The following is a 22,754-nucleotide window of genomic DNA, read 5'->3' as shown; positions in this document are numbered from 1 at the left end:
CCTTAATTGAACGGCCATGCAACCTGCACTACACTCGAAATTCAGCCCATAGATTCAGCTGGAGGCTTATATTCAGCATCCTGAGCATGACGCGGATATTACTCACCGATTTATATCATAAGAAGCAATGATTGTTGAATTAGCCAGCGTTGCCGATCGTGGTTGAGGGCGAAGAAGTGTTTCGAATTCCGACAGTGGACCACTCTGTCCAACTATCGCCAAAGCGCCATAGACCAAGTTGCAATTGCATGGCACCGGTCGCCCGATGCCACATCCGCTTGTCCGCTGGTCGTGCGAACCTACTACCCCTTGGCCGGAAAGGGACCGACCACAAACGCGATCAGGTCCCAGCTGGTCGGTCACCTCTGCAGGTAAGATTGGCCGGGTAGGTGAGGTTTATCTAGTGAGGTCTTTATTTTATTTTGCGTCTGATGACGCTCGCGTTACTGTATTGCCTAACGCATTGCTTTCAGCTCTCTTGAGTGGCGAGGTCTCTTAAAGTTTGTCATGGTTCTTGCGTCCGCTTGTAGCCGAGATCGAATCGACACCGCCGATTGTCATCTCGGCTTCTGGTAGTGACCCGGCCCACACTGACGGTGATATGGCTTATAAAACACCGGAGATCGTTGTGGGTACAATCATGTCGTCCAGCGAATATAAGACACCCCGGCGTGAAAGGGTGCCCGTGTCTTCCGCTCACTTGATCGTCCTCCAACCCTCTCCAATACGTGTGGATCATCATGCCAGCAGTCACTTCAGGCAAAGTCCTCGTCACCGGGGCCAATGGCTTCATCGCTATGTGGGTGGTGCGCACGTTGTTGCACGCGGGATACTCTGTCCGTGGGACCGTGCGCTCCGAGGGCAAGGCGAAGCACCCCCGACAGGTGTTCGCCTCGTATGGCAACAAACTGGAAATTGTGATCGTCGAGGACATCACCAAGGTACGTCTCTTTGGATAATCACGCAGGCACCCCTTAAGGCTCACTTGCTTTGGTTTTTCTGTAGGAAGGAGCATTCGACGAGGCTGTGAAGGGTGTCGATGCAATCGCGCACCTTGCGTCCCCCTTCCACTTCAAGTCCGATGACCCGGACGAGCTCATCGTGCCTGCGGTGAAGGGCACGACCCGCATACTCGAGTCCGCGCTCGCGTACGGGACCACCGTGAAGCGCGTCGTCGTGACGTCCTCCGTCGCGTCCGTGATGCAGCAACAAGACACGCCGCGCACCTTCTCCGAGCTCGACTGGAACGACGCCGCGGTCAACGAGGTGAGAGAGAAGGGGCGCGGGGCGAGCCCGGCCGCGAAGTATCGCGCAAGCAAGACGCTTGCAGAGCGCGCGGCATGGGAGTTTGTCGAGAAGGACAAGGGCGCCATTGGGTGGGACCTCGTCGTGCTGAACCCACCGTACGTGTTTGGACCGGTTATTCAAGAGGTCGGCGCGCCGGAGGCGCTGAACGGGAGCATGCTCGACTGGTTTGATAGCGTGCTCAAGGGGTCACTGGATGCGAAGCAGCTTTCCACCATAGGGTGAGTGTATAGTGGTGTTCTGCGCTTTACTGGACACTGATACTGGTGCATAGATGGCCATGGATCGACGTGCGCGACTTGGCTAACGCACACTTGCTTGCTCTCCAAAAAGAAGCAGCAGGCGGCGAACGTATCATCGTATCCGAGGGCGTGTCCATGTGGCAGGATTTCGGTGAATACATTCACAGATGCATCCTCCTGGCATATGTCAGCCTGACATATCGTTCGTCAGTGAACGCAGCCCGCAAGTACGGCGCCAACATATCCGAGGGCGACACCTCTTACAACATCAAGACGGCGACGCACCACGTCATGTATGACACATCCAAAGCGGCCAGATTGCTCGGGATAAAGTATCGCTCGATCGAAGAGTCGACCAAGGATATTATTGATGATTTTAGGGCCAGACATTGGATTTCGTGAGCGGGGCAGATCGAAAGGATAGAAGTGAAGTGTCACAAGTACCTGTGGTGAAATTTACGGAAATTGAGCGCTGGAATCTGCTGTCGGGCGTAGTGGCATTGGCTGAGACGACCTCTACGCTAGGATGTCGCCGCATGTAAGATTACTTTGCACCAGGATCTTGGGCTTTGGACGCACGTGCCGCAAGTTGCTAGCTCATCCAACCGATCGATAGAACCACACAGCAGGCTTTCGAGCACAGCAGAAATAGCTCAGTTTCTTGCTGTGGTCAGAGATATTGAGACCCACCTTGTCCCTGTGCCCAGACACCCATTCCGTCAAAAGCTGACGGAGGCCATGCTAGATCGCGGAGCATACGAAGACCATTGGAAAGAAATGCCACGGAATGAATCACAGGAAGGGGACGCCTTTTGAACTTAGGCATGGGCCACAAATCACGTTCCACATTTATTGACGTGTCACTTGAAAGTATCAAGGAATAACTGTCTTCCTCAGTAAGCGAGACTGAATCTGAGCATAATCAGTTGTGGCATGGCGCCCATGATGTCGCAGTGCGATTAGAAAAGCGGGCTCACCATCATCGCCACGCTCCCAACTGAGGATACTATGAGACAGACGGCAGAAAGGATAGAGACACCCGCAGCAGATGGTAGCTGCAGAAAGTCAGGCGAAGGAGACACTCCTCTGTACTTCATCAGCGAACCATCTTGTAGGCGCGCGAATTTTGTCCTTCCTGGAATCACGTAGTTTTGCCGAATGTGAGAGGATGGCCGGCAGAAGATAACGCGCAGCGTCGTAAATAAAGCATGGGGACGGTGTTGGCCATGGGTGCGGATGGATTGTCGAAGAATAAGTTGCATTCCGAATGTGATCCAGCCATTGAACGGCATGAACGGTCTCGAGATGATTACACGATGGGTGGAACCACATAGCATTTTTACAGCATGCGATGGAGGCGAGAAGCTGAAGAAGGACGGTGAGAGCAAGAGTGCAGTAAGGAAGCTGCGCGCCTACCGTTACGATGTGTTGTTGTGGCCCAAGCTGGTTCAGCACCCATCCCGTGATCGCATCACGCCCTTTCTTTAACCAGGCTCGTCTTTCTTGCCGATTGTGGTCCATCGGGTCTGCTCGATCCCAAGGGCACCTCATATTCGACCGTGCAAGCGTCAAGTCCCCATGCCTGGCGGGTCTAGTCGGCGATCAGTTACAATAAACTTCACATGTGAAGCTAACACCGTGGCAGGATCACGTACGCGATTCGGGATCCTTACTGTGTTACTCGGCGACACCCTTCGCACAAGGGTCCTTAGCTGCCAAAGACACACACGCCGCTCCACTGGCTAGATCTACGAACGTCAACTGTAGCATGACGCTCGACCTCGCTCGCATCCCGTATCGTGATCCATGTAACTAGCCTTGTTCAACCCACGCTCTGACGCCTGGAAAATTGAGACGCCCGAATGGTTCGGTCGCAACCGATCGCGCTACGTTGGTCGATCCTTGTTTCTGTTTCCGTTACTCTGGTGTGCCAGTGATAGGCACTTGAAGGTTTCAACAGTTGGAGACCTGACGATGGCCGAGTGGAGCAGTAGAGAAAAAAGTCAAGCATAATGGATGTGCTCGAGCAGGTGCGTAACTCAGAGTGACGCTGACATCCAGGACAAAGGCTAGCGCTGAGGAGGTTGGGACAGCGGCGATAGAGGAGATGACGAAAGAAAATTTGAGTGCGTTGATGGAACATGGTAGGTGATGCATTTGATGATCCCATCTTCAGGAAGAGCGGCGAGGGCGGCTTTCCATGCGAATGAAGAGAAAAGGCGCCGTGACAGGAATCTTTAGACGACCATCGAGCTTTTGCAGGAGGGGCCGACCGCAAGTAGGAAGCATATAGTTTGACGAGAATGGCGTGAATGGAGCATCGCAAAAGCAGGCAGGGGTGTGTCAGAGAATGCCACGTGCAGCGCGAGGTCGAGCAATGCATTGTCCGCCAAACTGGGCGTCTCCGGTGCTGGCACAAGAACAAGGGCGAGTTTGACAAACAACTCTTCTCTGGATAACAGCACGGTCAAACAATGTTTCAGTGCGCACGATTTGCAATTCTCTGGCAGCAAAAACTCATTGTACGCGCCGCTCTGACAGCGCGATCAACCAGCGGAAGTAAATCCTGAGACGTGCGCTATTGCCTAATCAAGCTATTGATCAAGTTCAACGGTGCTGGCGAGGAGCAAAACTCACCTTTGCCTGCATGGCATCAGCGTCGGTAACCAGTGCAGCATTTCTGCCGCGTACGCGAAAATTGACGAGCGGATAGCGTTTTTCCAGGTCCGGACACGGTATAGCGGGACGGCGGTGCCACTCGCGTATGGCCACACATCATGCCCTAGTGCCCCTGCGTACGACGCGTTCAAGGGCACGCGCCCAAGCCTTCTACCACAATGGGGCTTTGACTGCGGTGTCAGACATTGATGAGCCACAGGACTGAGGTCGAACAAGGTTCGCCTCCTCGTGGACCAGAGCCTGCGGACCCACGAACGCACACAAACAAGTAAGCATCCCTCACGCTAATAACCCCTGATAAAGTCGTTTAAAACAGTATACTCGTCCGAGCGTTTATGCCGTTTCTAATCTCTCACGTTGACTTGAAGGTTATTTTTCATTGTGGGTCCAATTGCCATAGATGGACACCGATGCTTCCGCAGGGCGTCTCCCCGCGTTCCCCACCGCCAATATCCCGACATTGCAGACCTCTGGCAGCAATCCCGGACCTCAAAATCGGCGACACAGCTCAGGCTCGGAGTCTGGCTTTTCCAGTAGCGGGAGCGTTGCTGAGCATCCCCAGGACGTTCAGCAGCCTCAGCCAGGCTTCGACGCCTCAAGCGCGCGTTTTGGAGCCAACAGCGAGCCTTTTCACCCTCCTAGACGTCTCTCAAACGAAAGCGCCACGATTTACGCTTCCGACCCACCATATGTGCCTCCAGAGGTCCTTGAGGCCGCTCGGGTCGCTCAAGGAGGTGGATTTGATGCGTCTCAGCAAGGCTCTGTCGACTCTCAGGCACTCTCGCCCTCAGCCGCTGCTCAAACTCCCTCTCCTCAGGTAGGCCTACCTCCTCGCTTATCTGATCACACGTCAACTAACCTGATTGGCTGGCAACTCGTGCAGAGGAGTGGCAGCGGTAGCAGCAGCCCCACGGACTCTGTGGCTAGCCAAGAGAGCAGAGGGCCTGCGCGCATAACCGTCATAAGCGATGAAGGTTCACCGATGTGGGTCTCGAGTGACACTGAGCACTCGCATTCGGCCTCTGAATTGCCTGCGAGCAATTTCGTACGCGTGCAGGAGTCCATAGTCTTACCCGCTTTCGACCGGGTGCGTTACCCTGCGTACGATGCGAATGCACGTCGCGTCGGTATGGAGCACGTCTTGTACCCGACATCGACCCCAAACATAACGGGACAGTCTCACTATCGTCCTAGGACGAACAACTATCCCGTCGGCAACACCGATCCTCGTGTCATGACTTTCGACGCATCGACTGCCCCGCCCGTCCCTACCTTCATGCGTCCTGGACCTAGCCCGATTCCTGCTCCTACCGGAGGCCTGCCGATCTATTATAACATGCGTGGTCCTGCCCTACCTGATAGCCGTGTACCGGTCTCTGTCATTTCTGGCCCAACTTACTCTCAATCTAGGATGAGCCACTCGCAGCCACTCGATAGCCACTCGCACGTTCCGGACATTCCGGACATCCCGGATCCGAGCCCCCACCTACGACAGCTTCTCGGACTCGGTCCTGACGAGGAAGTCAACCTCTATGCTCTTCCTGACCCACCGCCGGGTGAGAGACCCAACTATCCACTTCCTACGTTGATCAAGCTCGCCATCTTTGGGAGCCCCAGGAAGCGCTTGACGCTTCAGGAGATCTACGCTGCGCTGCAGGAAAGGTTTGAATGGTTCAGGGACAACGTTCATGACAAGTCATGGCAGGTACGTCGCGAATATCTGCGTGGCATTTTCTCCGATCTAACTGATCACGATCACTGTCAGAATTCCATACGCCACAACCTGTCCTTGAATTTGTGCTTCCGTAAAGTGTTCAAGCCGGCCACGGAACCGGGCAAGGGCTACTATTGGATGGTCGACTATTCGAACGGCGAGGGTAACAAGCGTCCCCGTAAACGCAACAAGAGGCCTACGAAAGCCGAACGCGAGCGACGCGCCAGGGAGAAAGAAACTGCTGCACGGGCCAACTCGAGCAGTTCGTACGAGGATGATCAAGGCGAAGGCACTCAGTCGGAATCGCAGACTCAGCCGCAGACTCCCGCATCCGACGTCAGCAAAGCAGCCTCTCCTGAAGGAGATGCCGAGGAAGCTAACATCGATCCCGAACTGAGGAACGAGGGCCATGCGGTTGGGGAAGGACACGCACGCACGAGCACTGGTCCCACCGCTCGTAGGAGTGCCCGCAGGGCGGAGTCGCCGTATCAGTCTTCGATGAGTGTCACTCAAGGAAGCTCCCAGGGTCGCCGCACGACGTCGCCTGTTGCTGCTGCGCCAGCCGTTCAGGCGTCTCCTGCGGCCTCTCTGACTGCCCAGGAGCATATCGCGCGCCAGGCTGGTGCTTATGCTCAGACTGCCTTCAGTCAGACCGCGTTTAACCAGTCTTCGTTGTCCAACAACTGGCAGGCAACGTTCGGAATGGCTCAAGCGGGTATGCCTCAGCAGCCTGTCTGGGGACCCGTTCCTCCTCAGAGCGAGATATCAGCAAGTCAGCCAGCTCCGTTGATGCCCACCTCTGCTGGCCAGGAAGCGCCCTCCGTTGTGGACACCTCCATTGTACGCATGACCCGCTCTATGACGGCGACGGCTATTCATCCTATGGGCGATCGCGACGCTCCCGTCCAAGCGTCTCCCACCGCGGAACACATAAGCAACCCGAGTGGCGTGGCCGGAGCGACACACATGGGTTCTCGTGCCTCCACCGGTACCGCTCAGCGTGACAGTGGTATGGCACAAGTTCATGGCGGTATCTTTGGGCAAGGCAACAGACGCAACAGTAGCTCCTCCAATTCGTCCCGCGAATGAACAATCTGCAGCTTCAATTGCCCATACATCGTTGTTCTTCCAGCTTGGTTACTAACATCCCGACTCATCCACTCATCCAAAGTCCAAGGGCTGGTCCTTCTTACGTGTCCCCTTCATATGCAGCTATGCACGTCGACCGGATCTCACCATTTCAAAGAAACTACGCAAAATGTCTCAATGCCTATCTTTCACCTTTCTACGGAATATGCATGTCAAGCTGTTGTCCTTGCTTTTACGCGGCATCTCCGCTGCCATGCTGTACTACCAGGTGCTTGTAACCTGCGTGCCTATATCTTCATTCACTGTTTTTCATGGCTGGACTCCCCCCCCCCCGCAAATATTTAGGTCTCATCCGTTCTTGGTTTCACAACACCCGTCAGGTCTATGTTACGCTCGATTTCATGAGTCTGACGCATATATATATTTGCATGTCTCATCCCATTGCTTATCGTGCTTCCTTTTCACCTGTTCGTCACTCTTTAGCCTTGCTCTTGACTTAGTTTGGGTTGCTTTTGACTGCTAGTACTTTCTTCGCGTGTTATGACCCCGTCACGACCGTACGCAGTACTCACTGTCATGTACCTACGAAAATCTATCACTGTTCGCTGTAGATGCGCTAGTCCGACAATGCGAGTCAACAGGTTAATGTCCCGCCAACTGTCGGGCTGACTACCTCACGCCACAAGCGCGTAACGGGTCTTGGCGTTAAGCACCGCACTTTTTTACACTGTCAATTCCGATGCATTTTCTGACACGCAAAAACTAACACAACTTCGCGTCTGATCGTGCAAATTGATTGGAAGAAAAAATATGGACAATCAGGGATTCGAACCCTGGACCTCACGCAGATTCAAATGCGAAGCGTGCGCGCTACCAACTGTGCCAATTGCCCCATGGTTTCTGTGTCGTGTACTTTATTATCAATACATTTTTAGGGAAAGAAAAGCGTTAGTCAGTCTAACGGTCTATGTAGTGTACGTAACCTGTTCACCGAGGATTCAAGCTAAAGAACGGGCGCTTAGTAATTGCGGCAACATTTTTGCTTGAGCGCGTCGGCCCTGTACACGCTGAGTCATTCAGAACACTCCAGTTCGCTCAGCCCAACTGCTTTCTCCCTGCTTCATCGTACTGCTGAGCATTTTTCTTCGTCACTGCTTTCCATCATCTCTGCTGCAATGCCTCAAAAGATCCGGGAGGCCGAGGGCCTTCTACGGTCGATTCCAAACCCAGGAGAGACAATGTAAAGTATTCTTTCGAGGATGTAGACCGCATTGCTGATGCTTGGTAGACTGCCTAAGGAGGGAGAGGTCAACATCCTTATCACATCTGCTCTGCCATACTGTAATAATGTCCCTCACCTCGGTGCGATTCGACATGCAAAGTCAACTGATAACTGGCTGATATTTGCTGCCTAGGAAACATCATCGGAAGCACTTTGAGTGCTGATGTCTTTGCTCGGTACGTGCTTCCCCACATGTATGATTGCATTTGCTCATTTTAGGGCAGTTATAATCGTACGCGTCTTATCGCTTTCGTGCCGCACAGGCTCGGTGCACTCATCTAATCTGCCTCAGGCACGCGAAACCGGCGGACACTCTATATCTGCGGTACCGACGAGTATGGGACCGCTACGGAGACGCAAGCTCTGAAGGAGGGTTTGACTCCCCGGGAGCTCTGCGACAAGTACAACGTCCTGCATGTTGAGACATACAAGTGGTTTGAGCTTGCGTGCGTGCCATTCGCGTTGCTTGTCTCTTGCTGGACTCATTTTCGCCTCTGTTCCTCAGCTTTGACCACTTTGGTCGAACATCAACTCCGCTTCACACTGAGTATGTTCCCCTGCCCCCATTCACCTCAGCGCTCCCGTGTGGATGCAAGGTCGTGCTCACATCAATTGTAATATAGGATTTCCCAAGAGATTTACGTCAACCTCTTGATGAATGGTTACCTCGAAAAGCAGACCAAGGAGCAGACTTATTGCGAAGGCTGCCAAAAGTAAGCTTCACTTTCATGCCGCTGAAATCTGGCTTACAGAGCTCCAGGTTTCTTGCAGATCGCTTTGTGGAAGGAACATGTCCTTCCTGTGGTTCTGATGTACGTTTCGTCCGCTACTTCTAACAGCCACAATTCAAATATCTCTTCATAGGATGCCCGAGGAGACCAATGCGACGCTTGCAGCAAGACGCTCGATGCGATCGACCTTATCAACCCGCGCTGTCTGATCAGTAAGGACCACAAGGTCACGACGCGCTCGTCCGTGCACATGTACATGAAGCTCGATGCGTTGCAATCAGTGACGGAAAAGTGGATTAAGAAGTCATGGAAGGAGGGCAAGTGGTCCCCAAACGCCGTCATCAATGCTGAGGGCGAGCTGATCGACGACCGGTTGCGGGCTGGTCTACATCCGAGCCCGATCACGAGAGATCTGACATGGGGAGTGCCGGTGCCGATGGTTGAGGGGGAGGACGATCAGGGCATGAAGGGCAAGGTTCTTTGTGAGTGATCCCTCTGATCATCCGTGTTGCTGCCGTTCTTATGACTGTCTCCATAGACGTGTGGGTGAGTAGTGTCCATCGATCTATATAGCTGCGGTGCCCTAAGGTGGATAAGTTCGATGCGCCGGTCGGGTACCCCAGTATAACAGCAAATTATACCCCAGAGTGGAAGCAATGGTGGTTCAACAAGTCGAACGTGCGCCTATATCAGTTCATGGGCAAGGACAATGTCTATTTCCACACCATCTATTTCCCTGCCATGCAACTAGGCGACGGGCGTCCGTGGACGACTCTGTTCCATATCTCAACAACAGGTATGGATGCGCTATGCTCTTCTACTGAATGCGGCTGACCACGTATGTCACAGAATACCTGAACTATGAAGGTGGCAAGTTCTCGAAGAGCCATAATCGTGGCGTCTTCGGCCCCGCTGCGAAGGAGACTGGCATTCCACCGTCGGTCTGGAGGTACTATTTGATCTCCACAAGGCCGGAGACCGCTGACGCCATGTTCTCATGGGCGGACTGCGTGAGTGCATTTAATTCTCTCGCGAACAAACCGCTTACCCTCTCCATAGATTGCTGCCAATAATAATGTCTTGCTGAACAAGTAAGTTGCCATCTGTATGATTCGGAGACCTGATATTTCTAACACGCTACCGTCCCATAGCTTTGGCAACTTTGTCAACCGAACGCTCAAGTTCGTAGCATCGCAGTATGGCGGCGTCATTCCCGAGAGCGGAGACGAGCCTGGACCTCTATCGCCGAATGGCGATGTGGATGCCGAGTTCATCTCGGACATCAACACCCTCCTCAAGGACTATATCGAAGCCATGGAGAATGTGAAGCTGCGTCTCGGCCTGCACACCATCATGCTCATATCCGCACGGGGAAACCTGTACCTGCAGTCCTCTGGGCTCCAAAAGGCTTTGATGGTCGCGGACCCGAAGCGATGTGCGCAGGTCGTCTCGCGCGCGGTCAACTTGATCTACCTGCTCTCGGCGCTCGTGTACCCGTTCATGCCGTCGACGTCTGATTCGATGCTCGCACAGCTCAATGCGCCGGCGCGCACGGTGCCCGAGGTGTTCTCGACGGACATTCTTGCGGGGCACACGATCGGCACGCCCGAGCACCTGTTCAAGAAAATCGACGAGAAGATGGCAGATGTCTTCCGCGCGAAGTTTGGCGGGAGCAGGCCTGGTGAGGCGAGCCCTCTGCCCAGCCCCGATGCGACCCACGTCGCACCCGGTATGTCGAAGCGCAAGGCGACCGCGGCGAAGAAGGTGGCGGACAAGACGGCGTTGGATGAGAAGCCCAAGTCAGCGGAGGTGCTTGCATGGGAGCAGAAGGTTGCAGAGCAGGGACAGGCCGTGAGGGAGTTGAAGGGACGGACGCCCAAGACGCCGGAGCTAGATAAGGAGATCGCAGCCGCAGTAGATGTGCTGAAGAAGTTGAAAGGAGAACTTGCCGGTCTGCAGAGTGCTTCGTAGAATGCTCAGCAACCTAGAAAGGCTTCGGGGCTTGTACAATTTGTTTCGCGTACATAGTAGAGGCAGTCTTATGGCTGCAAGGATATCTGTACAAATCCATGCTAGAGTTGAGGATTTTTTGCGCCCCCTCGGGGGTCCCACTATAAGGGCTGTTGAACGATCAGGGAGACAGCAAGATTGCTAAATGGCGAACAAATAATGTTAACGAACGCGTTTCCGCCCGCAGAGATGGTAGCTGATTCGTTCATAGCTCTCGAGCGAAAGGCGGCGGCGCTACACGAAATCGAATCGATGCGCAGAGAACAACTGCACCGCGTTGCCGCTGCAGGCCCAGAGTAGATAATAAACACTGACATAGTTACCGCAAGGAGCAACCTATGAATGCTTAAACATTGAATATCAGATGACATTTTTGAATATTGAGAGCTCAAGTGATCTTCCCCATGATGAGCGAGGCCTATCTTACAAAAATCCACACCAAACACCTTCCGTAGCCATCACCACATCGCATCCCTGGCAGTAGCGAGCTGAACGCCATGGATTGACTGTTTCCTCGGCCTCTCAGGAGCAGCAAACATGAAGACTTCCTGTCCATGACGATGCAGTGCACACGGTGTACCCTCCGGCACACTGAACCTCTCCTCCCCGGGCTTGATATGCTTCCGCTGGATGTTTTGTGCCGCTTCCCAAGAGATGATCGGACCGGGCATGTTCAGCATGTGATAGCGGTTGGGGAAGGCGTGCACCTCGTAACCCACGGGCGAGTTGACGGCCTTCTTGGTTCGCATATCGATGAAATCGAAGAGAAAGATACTGTCGTCCTCCAAGCCTCCATCCCACAGGCGGATGGCGAGATTGTCGTCGTTCGGAATCAGAATGATATGGATGTGCTCGCCGGGAACGGGTTTGGCCTAACATACATCCCCAGCACAATACAATTGGTTAGCCACAGCCCACAGTCGGCGGATAGGATCAAGGTGATGAACATAAAACGTACACCAATAACAGAGATCTTCCCCCCACCTTGAGCAAGCATGGCGTTCATCCGCTTGTCGTATTCCGCACGCATGCCAGCGAGCTCGGCCTGCTTGAATCCCAAGCCTAGGAAAAGGGCATTGAGGTCTTCGTCGGTGGTGGCGTAGAAGTGGGGGGGCAACGTTAGGAATGTCGTCCAGTGCGGCATCCCAGTGGTTTCTGCATATGCGTCCGGTTGACGATATGATAGGTGCTGGCACGACGTCGGACCCGCCCGCCGGCGAAGATGGTAGTGGAGTCATCTAGTAGCACGAAGAAAGCGAGTAATGTTCAGTACACAAAGTCTATGAAAACATAAAGTACTCATATAACGATTAGACATGAAGCTCAAAGCAGACAGTTCCGAATGACCTTAGTCATTCGGGTTTTTATAGTCTCGTGACCAAACGTCATAGCAGAGTCACGTGGGCGTCGGAGTACAGGCGGAGAGCGAAAAACGTCTGCACGGACTCTGCTATACCGTCTGGTGAATTTGGTATAGGCGGGGGGGATAAGTGACGAAACTAACGGATGTCACTGGTGACGTATGCTTGACCAGGTGCGTCAGAACGCGCATACAAGTATTCAGACACGTCGAGTAGCAGCATACATTCACTGTTCTGCTGGCTGTATGCACCTCAAATTAATCTATGCTAGTCTCTGAACTCTCTGAATACTATGGACATGCTAAGTGTAGTTCAGGGCCTTGGCTTGTGTCCCCCATGCTCAGAACAAGATGATAATTCTTACTGGAATGATACTACAAGCGGCCTCCTGAGGCGTTAGATAACGATCTATGGATGAGCTTCTCGATAGGAATGAGAGGTGTATAAGGCACATACCTGATCATACTCCAGCTCATCCAAAGGGGAGATGATCTAAACCATCTTCTTCTTCATCTGGTCCAAGAGCAGAGGCATGACAAATGGCATGGTCTTTCCCGCACCCGTACCAGCGATCACCGTGCAGTCCATTCCAAGCAACAAGGCCTCCGTGACATCGACCTGCCAGTCATACGGCTCCAGATCATCGAAAACACGTCGAAATTGCTGGACGATCTCTGCCCGAGTAGCTTCTGATGAATATTGGTGTGTCTTTGCTGCCTGTTCACATGCAGCTTTGAGAAAGGCCTTCGAACATGGAGAACTCCCACTGGAGAGACTGTTGGCAGTAGAATGCATAGGAGGCATGGTATATACAGTACGAAGGCTAGCCGATAGCACAGGATGGGCTCTGATAGAGGAAAGCGACTTAGCATTCGGGGTAAAACCGGGTTCTGCAGGTAAGGAGGTTTTTCAAAGGCCTCTGCACCTAATCGAGCTCCGCTCACCACATGACAGGGTGGCATTGCCACCGTACTCTAGCATGAGTGCATAGGCTGGTCGTCTGTTCAAGGACATTGGCACGGCCCAGCAGAAGTCCTTGAAGGGACAGAAATAGCCATGCCTTATGCTCATGCTGAGCCTGGCTTCACTATGGCATAGGGGCCACAGCTAGCATACTCATAAGCCCTGTGCAGGGAGGAGTAACACAGAGCTCCGCTCTTCCTCCCTTCAGATGAGTACCCGCTAGCGTCTTGCCCTCAGAGCCCCGCTCTGACTCACCATTGCTCAGACATAGCGTTTGTGCCGCGACTGCGAGAATCCATCTGCCCTGCCAGTACACTACGTCTCGCAGCAGCAAATGCACATTTATTCTATTCTTTCGCTCATCTTCTCGGTGTCTTGTGTTGGAAGTGGCCGACCGATGGCACTTCTGGTGAAACGCGCTCAACGCGTCGGGAGGGACAAGCGCCAAGCGACGGCTGAAATGCGTTGCAGGGCGGTACCTGGAAACAGAGTGGGCGAGTACGGAAGGGCGGAAAACGTATAAGTACCCACCTGTACTACTGTATTCCCCAGTCGTTTGTGGCCTCACCAGCCTCTCACTCCCATTGCGCCCATGAGACAGGAAGGTGCCGGCTGGTTAACACCCTTGCCGCACCCTGATTTCCTAGACAAATGACTCCGATTGGCCCACGTAAGGGCAGCTACATGGGCGCAGTGTTGAGGCGATGCCACTCAGCTTGAGGGGGCGAAACCACTCGATACAGTTGGCGACATGAGCCAGGCTGCATTGGCAGCAGAATCGCAGGGCGGGAGTGACCTGGCACGGACGCTATATAAAAGGATGTGCGGTGCTGGTGCCCAGGCACATACACAAGTGGGGCGGTGCTGATGCCCAGGCGCACACACAAATGGGGCAGCGCCTGGACCGTAAAGGCGCTATACAAGTGGCAGAGCGCTCTGCAGTCCAGGCGCTATACAAGATGGACAGGGCACTCACCGGGAGGGCGACACAAAGGAACTGGGAGCATGGACATCACACGCAGCAAGAAGAGGGACAGGGCGCCGAGGGGGTGCGGTACGAAATACCCTACATGTTCTCGCACGAGGGGGCATGTTGGAAGTGGCCGACCAACGGCACTTCTGGTGAAACGCGCTCAATGCGTCGGGAGGGACAAGCGCCAAGTGATGGCTGAAACGTGTTGCAGGGCGGTACCTGGAAACAGAGCGGGCGAGTACGTAAGGGCAGAAAACGTATAAGTACCCACCTGTACTACTGTATTCCCCAGTCGTTTGTGGCCTCACCAGCCTCTCACTCCCATTGCGCCCATGAGACGGAAAGGTGCCAGCTGGTTAACACCCTTGCCGCACCCCGATTTCCTAGACCTTGTGTTTGGGACACTGCATCACCCATCTAACTCATCATCCATGGTCGGAAGCAATGCATCTTCATTCACTCAGTCTAGTCCGGAGTCTCAGGATGCCATTCAGATGCGTGCTGGGCAAATGCAGCAGATCATATCAGATGCCACGGCTTCTCGAATCATGAACGATTCCACGATCCAGCGACTGCAGGAGATCAGAGTGAATGATCGAGAAGTACGTGATTATATCGAGCAGCTTGTTGACCGAGAGTGAGAGAAAATGGGAGGAGAGAGCTCAGGAGGCTCGCGTGACCATGAGTCAAGCCCTGTTCAATCGTCTGGAGAGAGAGGAGAGCGTATTGAGAAATCACATCGTGAGTCAAACGCAGCCGACGAGCTGGCTTGGGCAATCGTTAAACAAAAGCTCGCCTCACTTCGTCAACCTCGCATCCAGTCTGCTAATGAGGAACTCTTCCTCGAAGACCTGGCCAAGATTCTGGGATGGTCTTCCGAGGATAAGGCTACTACTGGCATTCCTCAGTCCATCCTCGCTGCCGCACCACATCTGGCAACTATTCTGCCAACCTCACAGGATTCTCATCTGGCTGAGATGTTCCACTTGCATCAGCTGTACATAACCGAGCATGCAAGTAACCCTATCCTCGACCTCATGCAGCAGCAGGGTCTGCAAGTCCCACTGCCACGATCCATCTGGAAAGACATACTTTTGGATCAATATGTTAACTACGAGAAGCTCTTCGCATCCATGGAGTTGGGCTATGACCATGATGATGAGCCTAAAGACTTGGCGGCTGGCTTCACTATCATTAAGAAGGATCACTCCTCATCTCGTCACCCGGTTTGCTTCAAATCTGATTAGATCCGGATCTATGGTGCATGGGCAGATGGGGTTCGTTGCCTCTACCCTCATCGGTCGAATGAACTGGACCAGTATCGGACAATTATCTTGAAACTGTTTCATTCGATGTCATCTGATCCGTCGATTGTGATTGGTGTTGATCGGGCTGCTAGGGATGCATATCATAAATCTCCATTTCATCTCGACAATCGAGCTCGCCTTCAGGTCCACATTTTCTCTGAGATTATGCGTTCATCTTCGCACTCTGCCCTGGGCAAAAGGTCTTCAGTTGGCTTGTCTGCAGCATCTTCCAAGTGTGCCGCTACACCATGCATTAACTGGAATTTGGAGCGCTGCAATGATGATGATGACCACTGCGCCAATCAGCGCAAACATGGAGTCTGCTGTGAGTGCAGAGGTCAGCATCAAGTGAAGGACGATTCAGCATGCTATGCCACATTCAAAGCGCAAAAAGAAAAGGGAAGCGGTGAAAGCAGCAGAGGTGGCTCAAGCAGCAGCGCGAGGACCTAGGTCGCTCAATACGTTATCTATTTTGGGAAAACACAAACTCCCATCCACCAGCGAGCTTCCACATTTTCAGCGCAGTTTCGGATGGGCTGACGCTTCTCATCTGACTCTCTCACCTGCCACGCTATCCACAGAAAGTGCACCACCACTCCCGGATCTGCTGGCACATTTATTGTCAGATCCAGTTATTCAGGCCGTGCTCAAGTTCTAATAAACGGCACATCCGGGTTGAGACTCCTTTCAATGTCGACAAGCTTGAAGCTATGCTTGTCAGTCATCCTAACCGGCCTTTTGTGCAGTCTGTTCTGAATGGCCTTCATCGTGGATTCTGGCCTCCTGATGAGGGTGAATGGAAGATCGAACTTGCGGAGGTAACCGACAATTATCCATTGACCTCACCTGATCAGCAGGCTATTCGAGCCTTTTGAGATAAAGAGATCACTGCAGGCCGATGGTCCTCCGAGGTCTCAGAACTTCTACCAGGCATGAAGATGTCACCTATGTTTGTCATCTGGAGAGATGACAAACCACACATCATGACGGATCACTCAGCCTCTGGTCTCAATGATGGGATCTCGCTAGCGGAGGCTAAGGTCCGCTATGATAATATGCATGACTTTGACCAGGAAATGCGAGAAGCTCGTCGGAGCAACCCTGGCAGCCGCCTGATTGTCTTCAAAGACAACGTCACTTCCGCATTTCTCAACCTGCCAGCTCATCCCATCTGGCAGCTTCATCAGGTGGTCACAGTCGATGGCACGCTCTACATTGTGCGACGGTTAGTCTTTGGAAATTGAGCATCCCCACAGATCTGGTGCTCTGTCTCAGGTCTTCTTTGCTGGATCGCGGTTGATAAGCTCGATATCGTCGGCCTACATGTCTATATGGACGACTACTATGGTTGGGATGTCGATGGTCATACAGTGTACTATCGCGGGTGCCATCGCCCTTATCACCAGACACAACTCCTTATCTTCTGAGATGCGATATCTTGTCCATGGGAGGACAAGAAGCAGCTTTCAGGTTCCGCACTCACTATTATTGGCTTTTGGGTCGATATCAACCTCAGCTCCATCTCCCTTTCACCATCGTCTCTTGCTACCTTTGCCATTGACATCACTGCATTCCTTGAAGGTGACTCCCGCAGTTCTACCTTGCGAGAATGGCAGTGTCTTGCTGGGCCTATTAAGTGGCTCCTCAATGTTCTTCCTTGGAGTCGTCCAGCGTTAACTGAAGTTTATCGAAAAATCGCCGGCAAATTCTTTCATTCTGCACGTATCTTTCTCAATCAAGATGTTATTACAGATCTTACTTGGTTAAAGGAGGTCATCCCACATGCTACCAGTGTCCGCTTCATTGACGACAGCCACTGGGATATCTCAGCTGCTGACATGGTCATTTGGACAGATGCTGCCCTTACCAAGGCCCTCGCATTTGTTTACTCTAACCAGGCCTTCATTTATCCCATCCAGCCATCACCTGCCTCTCCATTCATCGACATCTTCTTTCTCGAGATGCTCACCATCCTTTCTGCAATCCATCATATTGCCTTCTTGCATCATCCACCACATTACGTGCTTATCTGGACTGACAGCCTTAATTCAGTCGATGCCCTCAACTCCCTTAGTGTTCAACAGAGCCTCCATAATGCCCCATTGAAAGCCATCGCCGGCATTGTCATGGAGTCCGGCATCGACATTCGTGTCCACCACATTCCCGGCAAGCAGAATATCTGTGCTGACCTGCTCTCTCATCTGCTGCTAGATGACTACGCAGCTCAGTTTCCCGCTGACCATGTTCACCTGTTCTCACCTCCACGCGAGCTTTTGCCAGTGCGCTGGAGAGCGCACTTTCGAATACCCTGGGTGGGCAGCCTCATTCACGCACTGCCTGCCCTCTTATTGCCCTGCACTCCATCGATGCACGCGTCGCATTCTTGCAGGCTTCAGCAACTGAACTCTCCACCAAGAAAGGCTACGCTACTGGCACCCACAATTATATTGCTTTCTGTCTGTCCCATCACCTGCCACTTGATCCGACACCCTTAATGCTTGCTCGCTATGTCGCCTACACCTCCCATTTCATTAGCTCTGCGCCGAAGTACTTATCTGGTGCCTGGCACTTTCTCGACGACATTTACTCAACTTTTACTCATAATTGGGCTCATCCTCTCGTGCAGGCAACCATCGCTGGTTCTCGCAAGACTCGCAGTGATGCTGTCTCTTGCAAACTTCCTCTCCGCCCTTTTCATCTTCTCGCCTTCTCCGAACTCGCCCATCACTCTGGTTGCTATGATGATCTTCTCTTCGTCACTGTCATCTCCTGTGCTTTTTATGCCTGCCACCGCATTGGTGAGCTTGTTCAGCCCAACTCCCGTTCGCTCTATGACTGGCGCAAAATCATCAAGCGGGCATCCCTCCATTTCTTCAGCTCTCGAGTGCAATATCATCTTTCGTACCGTAAGACTGACCGCTTCTATCAGGGAACTACCATCATCCATCTCCCACAGGATCGTGCCTGCCCAGTGCACTTGCTGTCACAGTATGTCTCTTGGCGGGATCACCGTCATGGTGCCCATGCCACTCTCTTTTTGTGAGAGGATGACTCCGTTTCTACCTGTCTCTGGTTTGATCAACACCTCTTCGCCCTGCTCGACCACTCCTTTGGTGGCCACTCAGCTCGTGCCGGTGGCGCAACCCTCTATGCCAGCATGGGCCTCTCAGAGGACATCATCCAAGCACTCAGTCGCTGGTCTTCTCCTTCATGAAAAATCTACATCCGCAATAACCCTACTGTTCATGCTGCACTCCAGCTCGCCTCTCTCCGTGTCCTTCCCTGACTTTACTGCCTTCTCGCACTCATCTTTCTCACCTCCACCTCCCCCACACACACCATTCTGGGGTAATAGCCGATGTGCTCGACTTCTGCTTTAATTAATGTGAGGGCCCTGGAAAAGCCGGAAGCCCATGTACCGCTATAGTCTTTGGCGAGATACAATGGCAGAGGTCAGGGTAAAACTGGGTTCCACAGGTAAGGAGGTTTTTCAAAGGCCTCTGCACCTAATCGAGCCCCACTCACCACATGACAGGGTGGCATCGCCGCTGTACTCTAGCATGAGTGCATAGGCTGGTCGTCTGTTCAAGGACATTGGTGCGGCCCAGCGGAAGTCCTTGAAGGGACAGAAATAGCCATGCCTTATGCTCATGCTGAGCCTGGCTTCACTATGGCATAGGGGCCACAGCTAGCATACTCATAAGCCCTGTGCAGGGAGAAGTAATGCAGAGCCCCGCTCTTCCTCCCTTCAGGTGAGTACCCGCTAGTGTCTTGTCCTCAGAGCCCCGCTCTGACTCACCATTGCTCAGACATAGCATTTGTGCCCCGACTGCAAGAATCCATCTGCCCTGCCAGTACACTACATCTCACAGCAGCAAATGCACATTTATTCTATTCTTTCGCTCACCCTCCCTCCTCTCCCATTTTCTCCTGTGTTCATGTAATTGTACCATTGCTTTTCTTCTCTCTGTTCTTTTCTGTTTCTTTCTTTTCATTGTACACTAGCCGATGTGCTCGATGTCTGCTTTAATTAATGTGAGGGCCCCGGAAAAGCCAGAAGCCCATGTACCACTATAGTCTTTGGCGAGATATGATGGCAGAGGCGTGTCAGTAGCATTAGCCGCTCACGCTCGGTGGCATTAGATGCATGTGGGCATAATGGTTATCCCCCCTCCACCTGTACCAAATTCACCAGACGACATAGCAGAGTCCATGCAGGCATTTTTCGCTCTCTGCCTGTACTCTGACACCCACGTGACTCTGCTATGACGTCTGGTTATGAGACTAGGGTTTTTACTGACTCTTACATGGCGGGAGTTTACATAATCAGTAACTTCGTTAGACAGGGGGTTTACATAATTGTGTCACCCGGTCCTGATGCGCCTTTTAAGTTTCAATCTGCAGGGCCTTTGGTCTGTGCACACTGTCAACACCCTCCATGTACAGATTCTATCATCCGGAGTTTGCTGTCTTTATGTGGGCCATTTGCCCTGCCAGCGATTTATGCTCTGTGCAAAAGGCCGACGTCCTGCCTGCATGTCTGCAATGCTTTCGATGGTGATTCTCGTTCGTTTGGTGGTAGCGCCAATTTGGCATCGGTAATGTATTCGACGCTGGTGAGCTTCCATCTGTCCCCCTTATTTTTGCACTCCAAAGTCATCTTCTGTCCTGCGGCACTTTCATCATGGAGCACATTTCATCTCATGCCTGACTGCATAATAATGGCTTATCGATGGAGCATCGCATTACTGAAGGATATCTTCCATGCATTACTGTATACAACCTGTGGCTTTATACGATTGTAAACAGGGTGACAAGGGTAAGACTATTGGAAAACTCATCATTTTAGATGAAGAAGACATTAACGGACCTCCAGCACCCTCTAGAAATTACAGGGCTGGTTCCTTCACTCCACTGTTGTAGTCATTAAAGATCCCTGCGACAATGTCGAACACTTACCGATATTTCACGCTACACAGATTCAAGTGGAGGAGCATTCGAGTGGTGCTCCCTTACTATGATAATGCATCATCTCAGATTCTGGCTTCTCGCTTATATGTACTCACATCACGGATTTTATGTCAATCGCTTATATAGCTGTCCGCTATCTTTACATACGACCACAATTATTCGCTCCTGTACCACAGCGGACTGTGTATCAACTGCTATCTGTACCTTCCTCATCGCTGGTCATTCAGAACTGGGCATGCAGATGCAGCACTAATACCTTCAAGTTGATGAGGATGCGAATGAAGTGATGGATGAAGCTAGGGTACAGCATAAAACTCCGGCAATGTTTTTTACATGATGTCAAAAAGTTTGCTCTCCATGTAAGTATTTTACATGATGTTTTTAACGTCAAAAAGTCCCTGCATGTGTTATAGGTGCCTAAAAATCATGACTTCACTCAGTGTGATTTTTTACATGTAAATTACATGTAAAAACATTCAAAACCATGTCAAAAATGTAAAAAACATGAAAGTTCATAGTCTCAGTTTCAGACGTTATAGGTGCTGTGTCACGTGGTGGCTGCGCCACAGAAAGCGCCGAGTGGAGATCGAAAAAATGAAATGCGCATACGCACTATAACGTCTGGTAGGTTTGAGTAGGGCGGGTGTGGGTAAGGTGATCACGTGACTGATCACAAGCCCAAAGCGCTGGCTTGCACTGTAAGCACCCACATACATCGGATTGTAGGGTGATTTCTGACGACCGAAATGATCTAAAAAAATATGGAACCCTTTCTTGAGACATTTTCCCAGCTGTAAAAATTATTTCTATGTGGCAAGCAACTATTATAAGAAACTTATTGTGTAAACATCTGTACTAACTGGATTTCAGCATCATGTGACCGTGCTCGACGTAGGCAAAGCCACAAACACATTTTGAGTAGTTATATGCACTGTAAACTCCCAGTACTCCATCTCAGCTTTATCATTAATATTAACTTATGGATTCTGATGCTACTCTGGTGAATGACGACAACCCTGATGGGCTTGATGAGCAGCTGTACTCTGAGTCTGCCAGTGAAGAAGATCTCGAAGACGTCGAGGATCCGCATCGCAGACATAGCCAGAGGGGTAAGCAACTTCTTGAGGCTGAAGGCGACATTGCTCGATGTGTGCTGGCAGTACTGAAATTTATTGACACTCAAGGCTTAGATCTTCCCTACTGTCAGCCACTGTGTATAGGCATATTGTTGGGTTTACTTACCTGATCTTCCTCGAGCTCATTGAGCAGTGAGATTATAATAATCATCTTAGAACTGTTATGGTCTAGGAGCAGGGGCATCGCAAAAGGTATCATCTTTCCAGCCTCAGTACCGGCGATGACAATAGCATTCAGTCTGACCAAGATTGCTTCAGTTACGTCCAGCTGCCAGTCATATGGATGTGCATTTATATTGAAGACCCTCTTAAATTCTGCAGTCAGCTGTGCACGAGTCTCCACTGAAGAGTAATTCCTTTGATAGCTTGCAGCAGTGCGAGCTTCATGGAGTAGCTTGTAGACAGTGTCTGAGAGTGTCAGCACTGTATTGCCACTCATGAACTGATCAGTAGCCATTGGTCAGACAGGGCAAGTCAGACAGAGAGAAAGTGATAGCTGCAAAGCTTAGACAGTAGAATACACAAAGAACACGAAACTACTAGTAAGAATGATGCGCACATACATGTCAAAATGCAGAGTGGCTGGCACGTAATAGTCAGGTGATCACCTTACCCACACCCACCCTACTCAAACCTACCAGACCCTCTGTACTTTTTGCTTGTTTCAGTTTTTCGATCTCCGATCGGGTGTCTCTGGTGGCGTCAGCCACCAAGTACAGAGGGTCTGGGAATGAGACTAGAAAGTTCATACACATGATGCAAATGCGGAACAGAATGTGACTTTCTGACGTGTAAATTACATGTAAAAAAAGTCCAGAACCACATCAAAAATGTAAAATACATAAAGTTACACAGCAATAGAGTGTGCTACAATCGAAATTCCACACTATTGCACTGCAGACATGATGGCATTTGCAACTATGCTGAGTTAATCTTTTGCCTTTATAAGTGATATTTGCAACAGTGTCATTTTGTATCTCAGATTGTGAAA

The 22,754-nt window shown here is 51.7% G+C and overlaps 12 protein-coding genes and 1 non-coding gene across 13 annotated transcripts; 7 read left to right on the top strand and 6 right to left on the bottom strand.

The window, feature by feature from the left end:
* The first annotated feature begins 733 nt into the window (after positions 1-733).
* On the top strand, positions 734-2,344 carry LAESUDRAFT_730064 (NAD-P-binding protein). Its single transcript, XM_040909772.1, has 7 exons — positions 734-941; positions 1,006-1,526; positions 1,580-1,698; positions 1,759-1,952; positions 1,989-2,011; positions 2,180-2,207; positions 2,274-2,344. The coding sequence occupies exons 1-4, from the start codon at positions 741-743 to the stop codon at positions 1,947-1,949; spliced, it is 1,032 nt and encodes a 343-aa protein (XP_040760308.1). The 5' UTR covers positions 734-740; the 3' UTR covers positions 1,950-1,952; positions 1,989-2,011; positions 2,180-2,207; positions 2,274-2,344.
* On the bottom strand, positions 2,016-2,525 carry LAESUDRAFT_403260 (uncharacterized protein). The gene is made up of 4 exons (XM_040902321.1): position 2,525; positions 2,238-2,459; positions 2,127-2,177; positions 2,016-2,068 (listed from the first exon to the last, which is right to left on the bottom strand). Exons 2-3 carry the CDS (start codon positions 2,371-2,373, stop codon positions 2,140-2,142), a joined length of 174 nt encoding a protein of 57 aa, XP_040760307.1. The 5' UTR covers positions 2,374-2,459; position 2,525; the 3' UTR covers positions 2,016-2,068; positions 2,127-2,139.
* A 740-nt stretch (positions 2,526-3,265) lies between these two features.
* Positions 3,266-4,029, bottom strand: LAESUDRAFT_403258 (uncharacterized protein). Its single transcript, XM_040902320.1, has one exon. It carries the CDS (start codon positions 3,928-3,930, stop codon positions 3,370-3,372), a length of 561 nt encoding a protein of 186 aa, XP_040760306.1. The 5' UTR covers positions 3,931-4,029; the 3' UTR covers positions 3,266-3,369.
* Positions 4,030-5,637: 1,608 nt separating this feature from the next.
* LAESUDRAFT_661497 (winged helix DNA-binding domain-containing protein) lies at positions 5,638-6,126 on the top strand (the record flags this gene model as incomplete). Its single annotated transcript, XM_040904939.1, has 2 exons — positions 5,638-5,931; positions 5,992-6,126. Coding segments are annotated over 2 exons (429 nt in total), but the record flags the coding sequence as incomplete, so codon positions are not given.
* Positions 6,127-7,082: 956 nt separating this feature from the next.
* Positions 7,083-7,681, top strand: LAESUDRAFT_403212 (uncharacterized protein). The gene has a single exon (XM_040902319.1). The coding sequence runs from the start codon at positions 7,199-7,201 to the stop codon at positions 7,550-7,552; it is 354 nt and encodes a 117-aa protein (XP_040760304.1). The 5' UTR covers positions 7,083-7,198; the 3' UTR covers positions 7,553-7,681.
* A 159-nt stretch (positions 7,682-7,840) lies between these two features.
* LAESUDRAFT_t77 lies at positions 7,841-7,921 on the bottom strand. The gene has a single exon. It is a non-coding gene; the product is annotated as a tRNA-Ala (tRNA).
* Positions 7,922-8,086: 165 nt separating this feature from the next.
* LAESUDRAFT_730058 (methionyl-tRNA synthetase) lies at positions 8,087-11,025 on the top strand. The gene is made up of 14 exons (XM_040909771.1): positions 8,087-8,269; positions 8,318-8,391; positions 8,445-8,487; positions 8,536-8,543; positions 8,604-8,757; positions 8,817-8,858; positions 8,935-9,024; positions 9,072-9,123; positions 9,176-9,524; positions 9,581-9,588; positions 9,640-9,838; positions 9,892-10,052; positions 10,102-10,133; positions 10,194-11,025. Exons 1-14 carry the CDS (start codon positions 8,205-8,207, stop codon positions 11,011-11,013), a joined length of 2,097 nt encoding a protein of 698 aa, XP_040760303.1. The 5' UTR covers positions 8,087-8,204; the 3' UTR covers positions 11,014-11,025.
* Positions 11,026-11,510: 485 nt separating this feature from the next.
* LAESUDRAFT_661564 (uncharacterized protein) lies at positions 11,511-12,196 on the bottom strand (the record flags this gene model as incomplete). Its single annotated transcript, XM_040904944.1, has 2 exons — positions 11,511-11,924; positions 12,011-12,196. 2 exons carry the CDS (start codon positions 12,194-12,196, stop codon positions 11,511-11,513), a joined length of 600 nt encoding a protein of 199 aa, XP_040760302.1.
* A 709-nt stretch (positions 12,197-12,905) lies between these two features.
* LAESUDRAFT_601365 (uncharacterized protein) lies at positions 12,906-13,133 on the bottom strand (the record flags this gene model as incomplete). The annotated part of the gene is made up of 1 exon (XM_040903060.1): positions 12,906-13,133. A coding segment is annotated over one exon (228 nt), but the record flags the coding sequence as incomplete, so codon positions are not given.
* A 1,647-nt stretch (positions 13,134-14,780) lies between these two features.
* Positions 14,781-16,106, top strand: LAESUDRAFT_738656 (uncharacterized protein; the record flags this gene model as incomplete). Its single annotated transcript, XM_040910922.1, has 7 exons — positions 14,781-14,951; positions 14,994-15,346; positions 15,368-15,575; positions 15,597-15,626; positions 15,669-15,715; positions 15,749-15,863; positions 15,891-16,106. The coding sequence occupies 7 exons, from the start codon at positions 14,781-14,783 to the stop codon at positions 16,104-16,106; spliced, it is 1,140 nt and encodes a 379-aa protein (XP_040760300.1).
* Positions 16,107-17,590: 1,484 nt separating this feature from the next.
* Positions 17,591-17,920, top strand: LAESUDRAFT_619765 (uncharacterized protein; the record flags this gene model as incomplete). The annotated part of the gene is made up of 1 exon (XM_040903255.1): positions 17,591-17,920. A coding segment is annotated over one exon (330 nt), but the record flags the coding sequence as incomplete, so codon positions are not given.
* A 230-nt stretch (positions 17,921-18,150) lies between these two features.
* LAESUDRAFT_738655 (uncharacterized protein) lies at positions 18,151-18,870 on the top strand (the record flags this gene model as incomplete). Its single annotated transcript, XM_040910921.1, has 2 exons — positions 18,151-18,673; positions 18,701-18,870. 2 exons carry the CDS (start codon positions 18,151-18,153, stop codon positions 18,868-18,870), a joined length of 693 nt encoding a protein of 230 aa, XP_040760298.1.
* A 2,943-nt stretch (positions 18,871-21,813) lies between these two features.
* On the bottom strand, positions 21,814-22,220 carry LAESUDRAFT_716769 (uncharacterized protein; the record flags this gene model as incomplete). Its single annotated transcript, XM_040907277.1, has 2 exons — positions 21,814-21,837; positions 21,870-22,220. 2 exons carry the CDS (start codon positions 22,218-22,220, stop codon positions 21,814-21,816), a joined length of 375 nt encoding a protein of 124 aa, XP_040760297.1.
* Between the last annotated feature and the right edge of the window lie 534 nt (positions 22,221-22,754).

The sequence above is a fragment of the Laetiporus sulphureus genome, assembly GCF_001632365.1.
Source record: "Laetiporus sulphureus 93-53 unplaced genomic scaffold LAESUscaffold_47, whole genome shotgun sequence".
In the NCBI taxonomy this organism is placed as follows: Eukaryota; Fungi; Basidiomycota; class Agaricomycetes; order Polyporales; family Laetiporaceae; genus Laetiporus; species Laetiporus sulphureus.
Note: the sequence above shows the minus strand (reverse complement) of the source record. Positions and strands in the feature narration are given on the sequence as shown.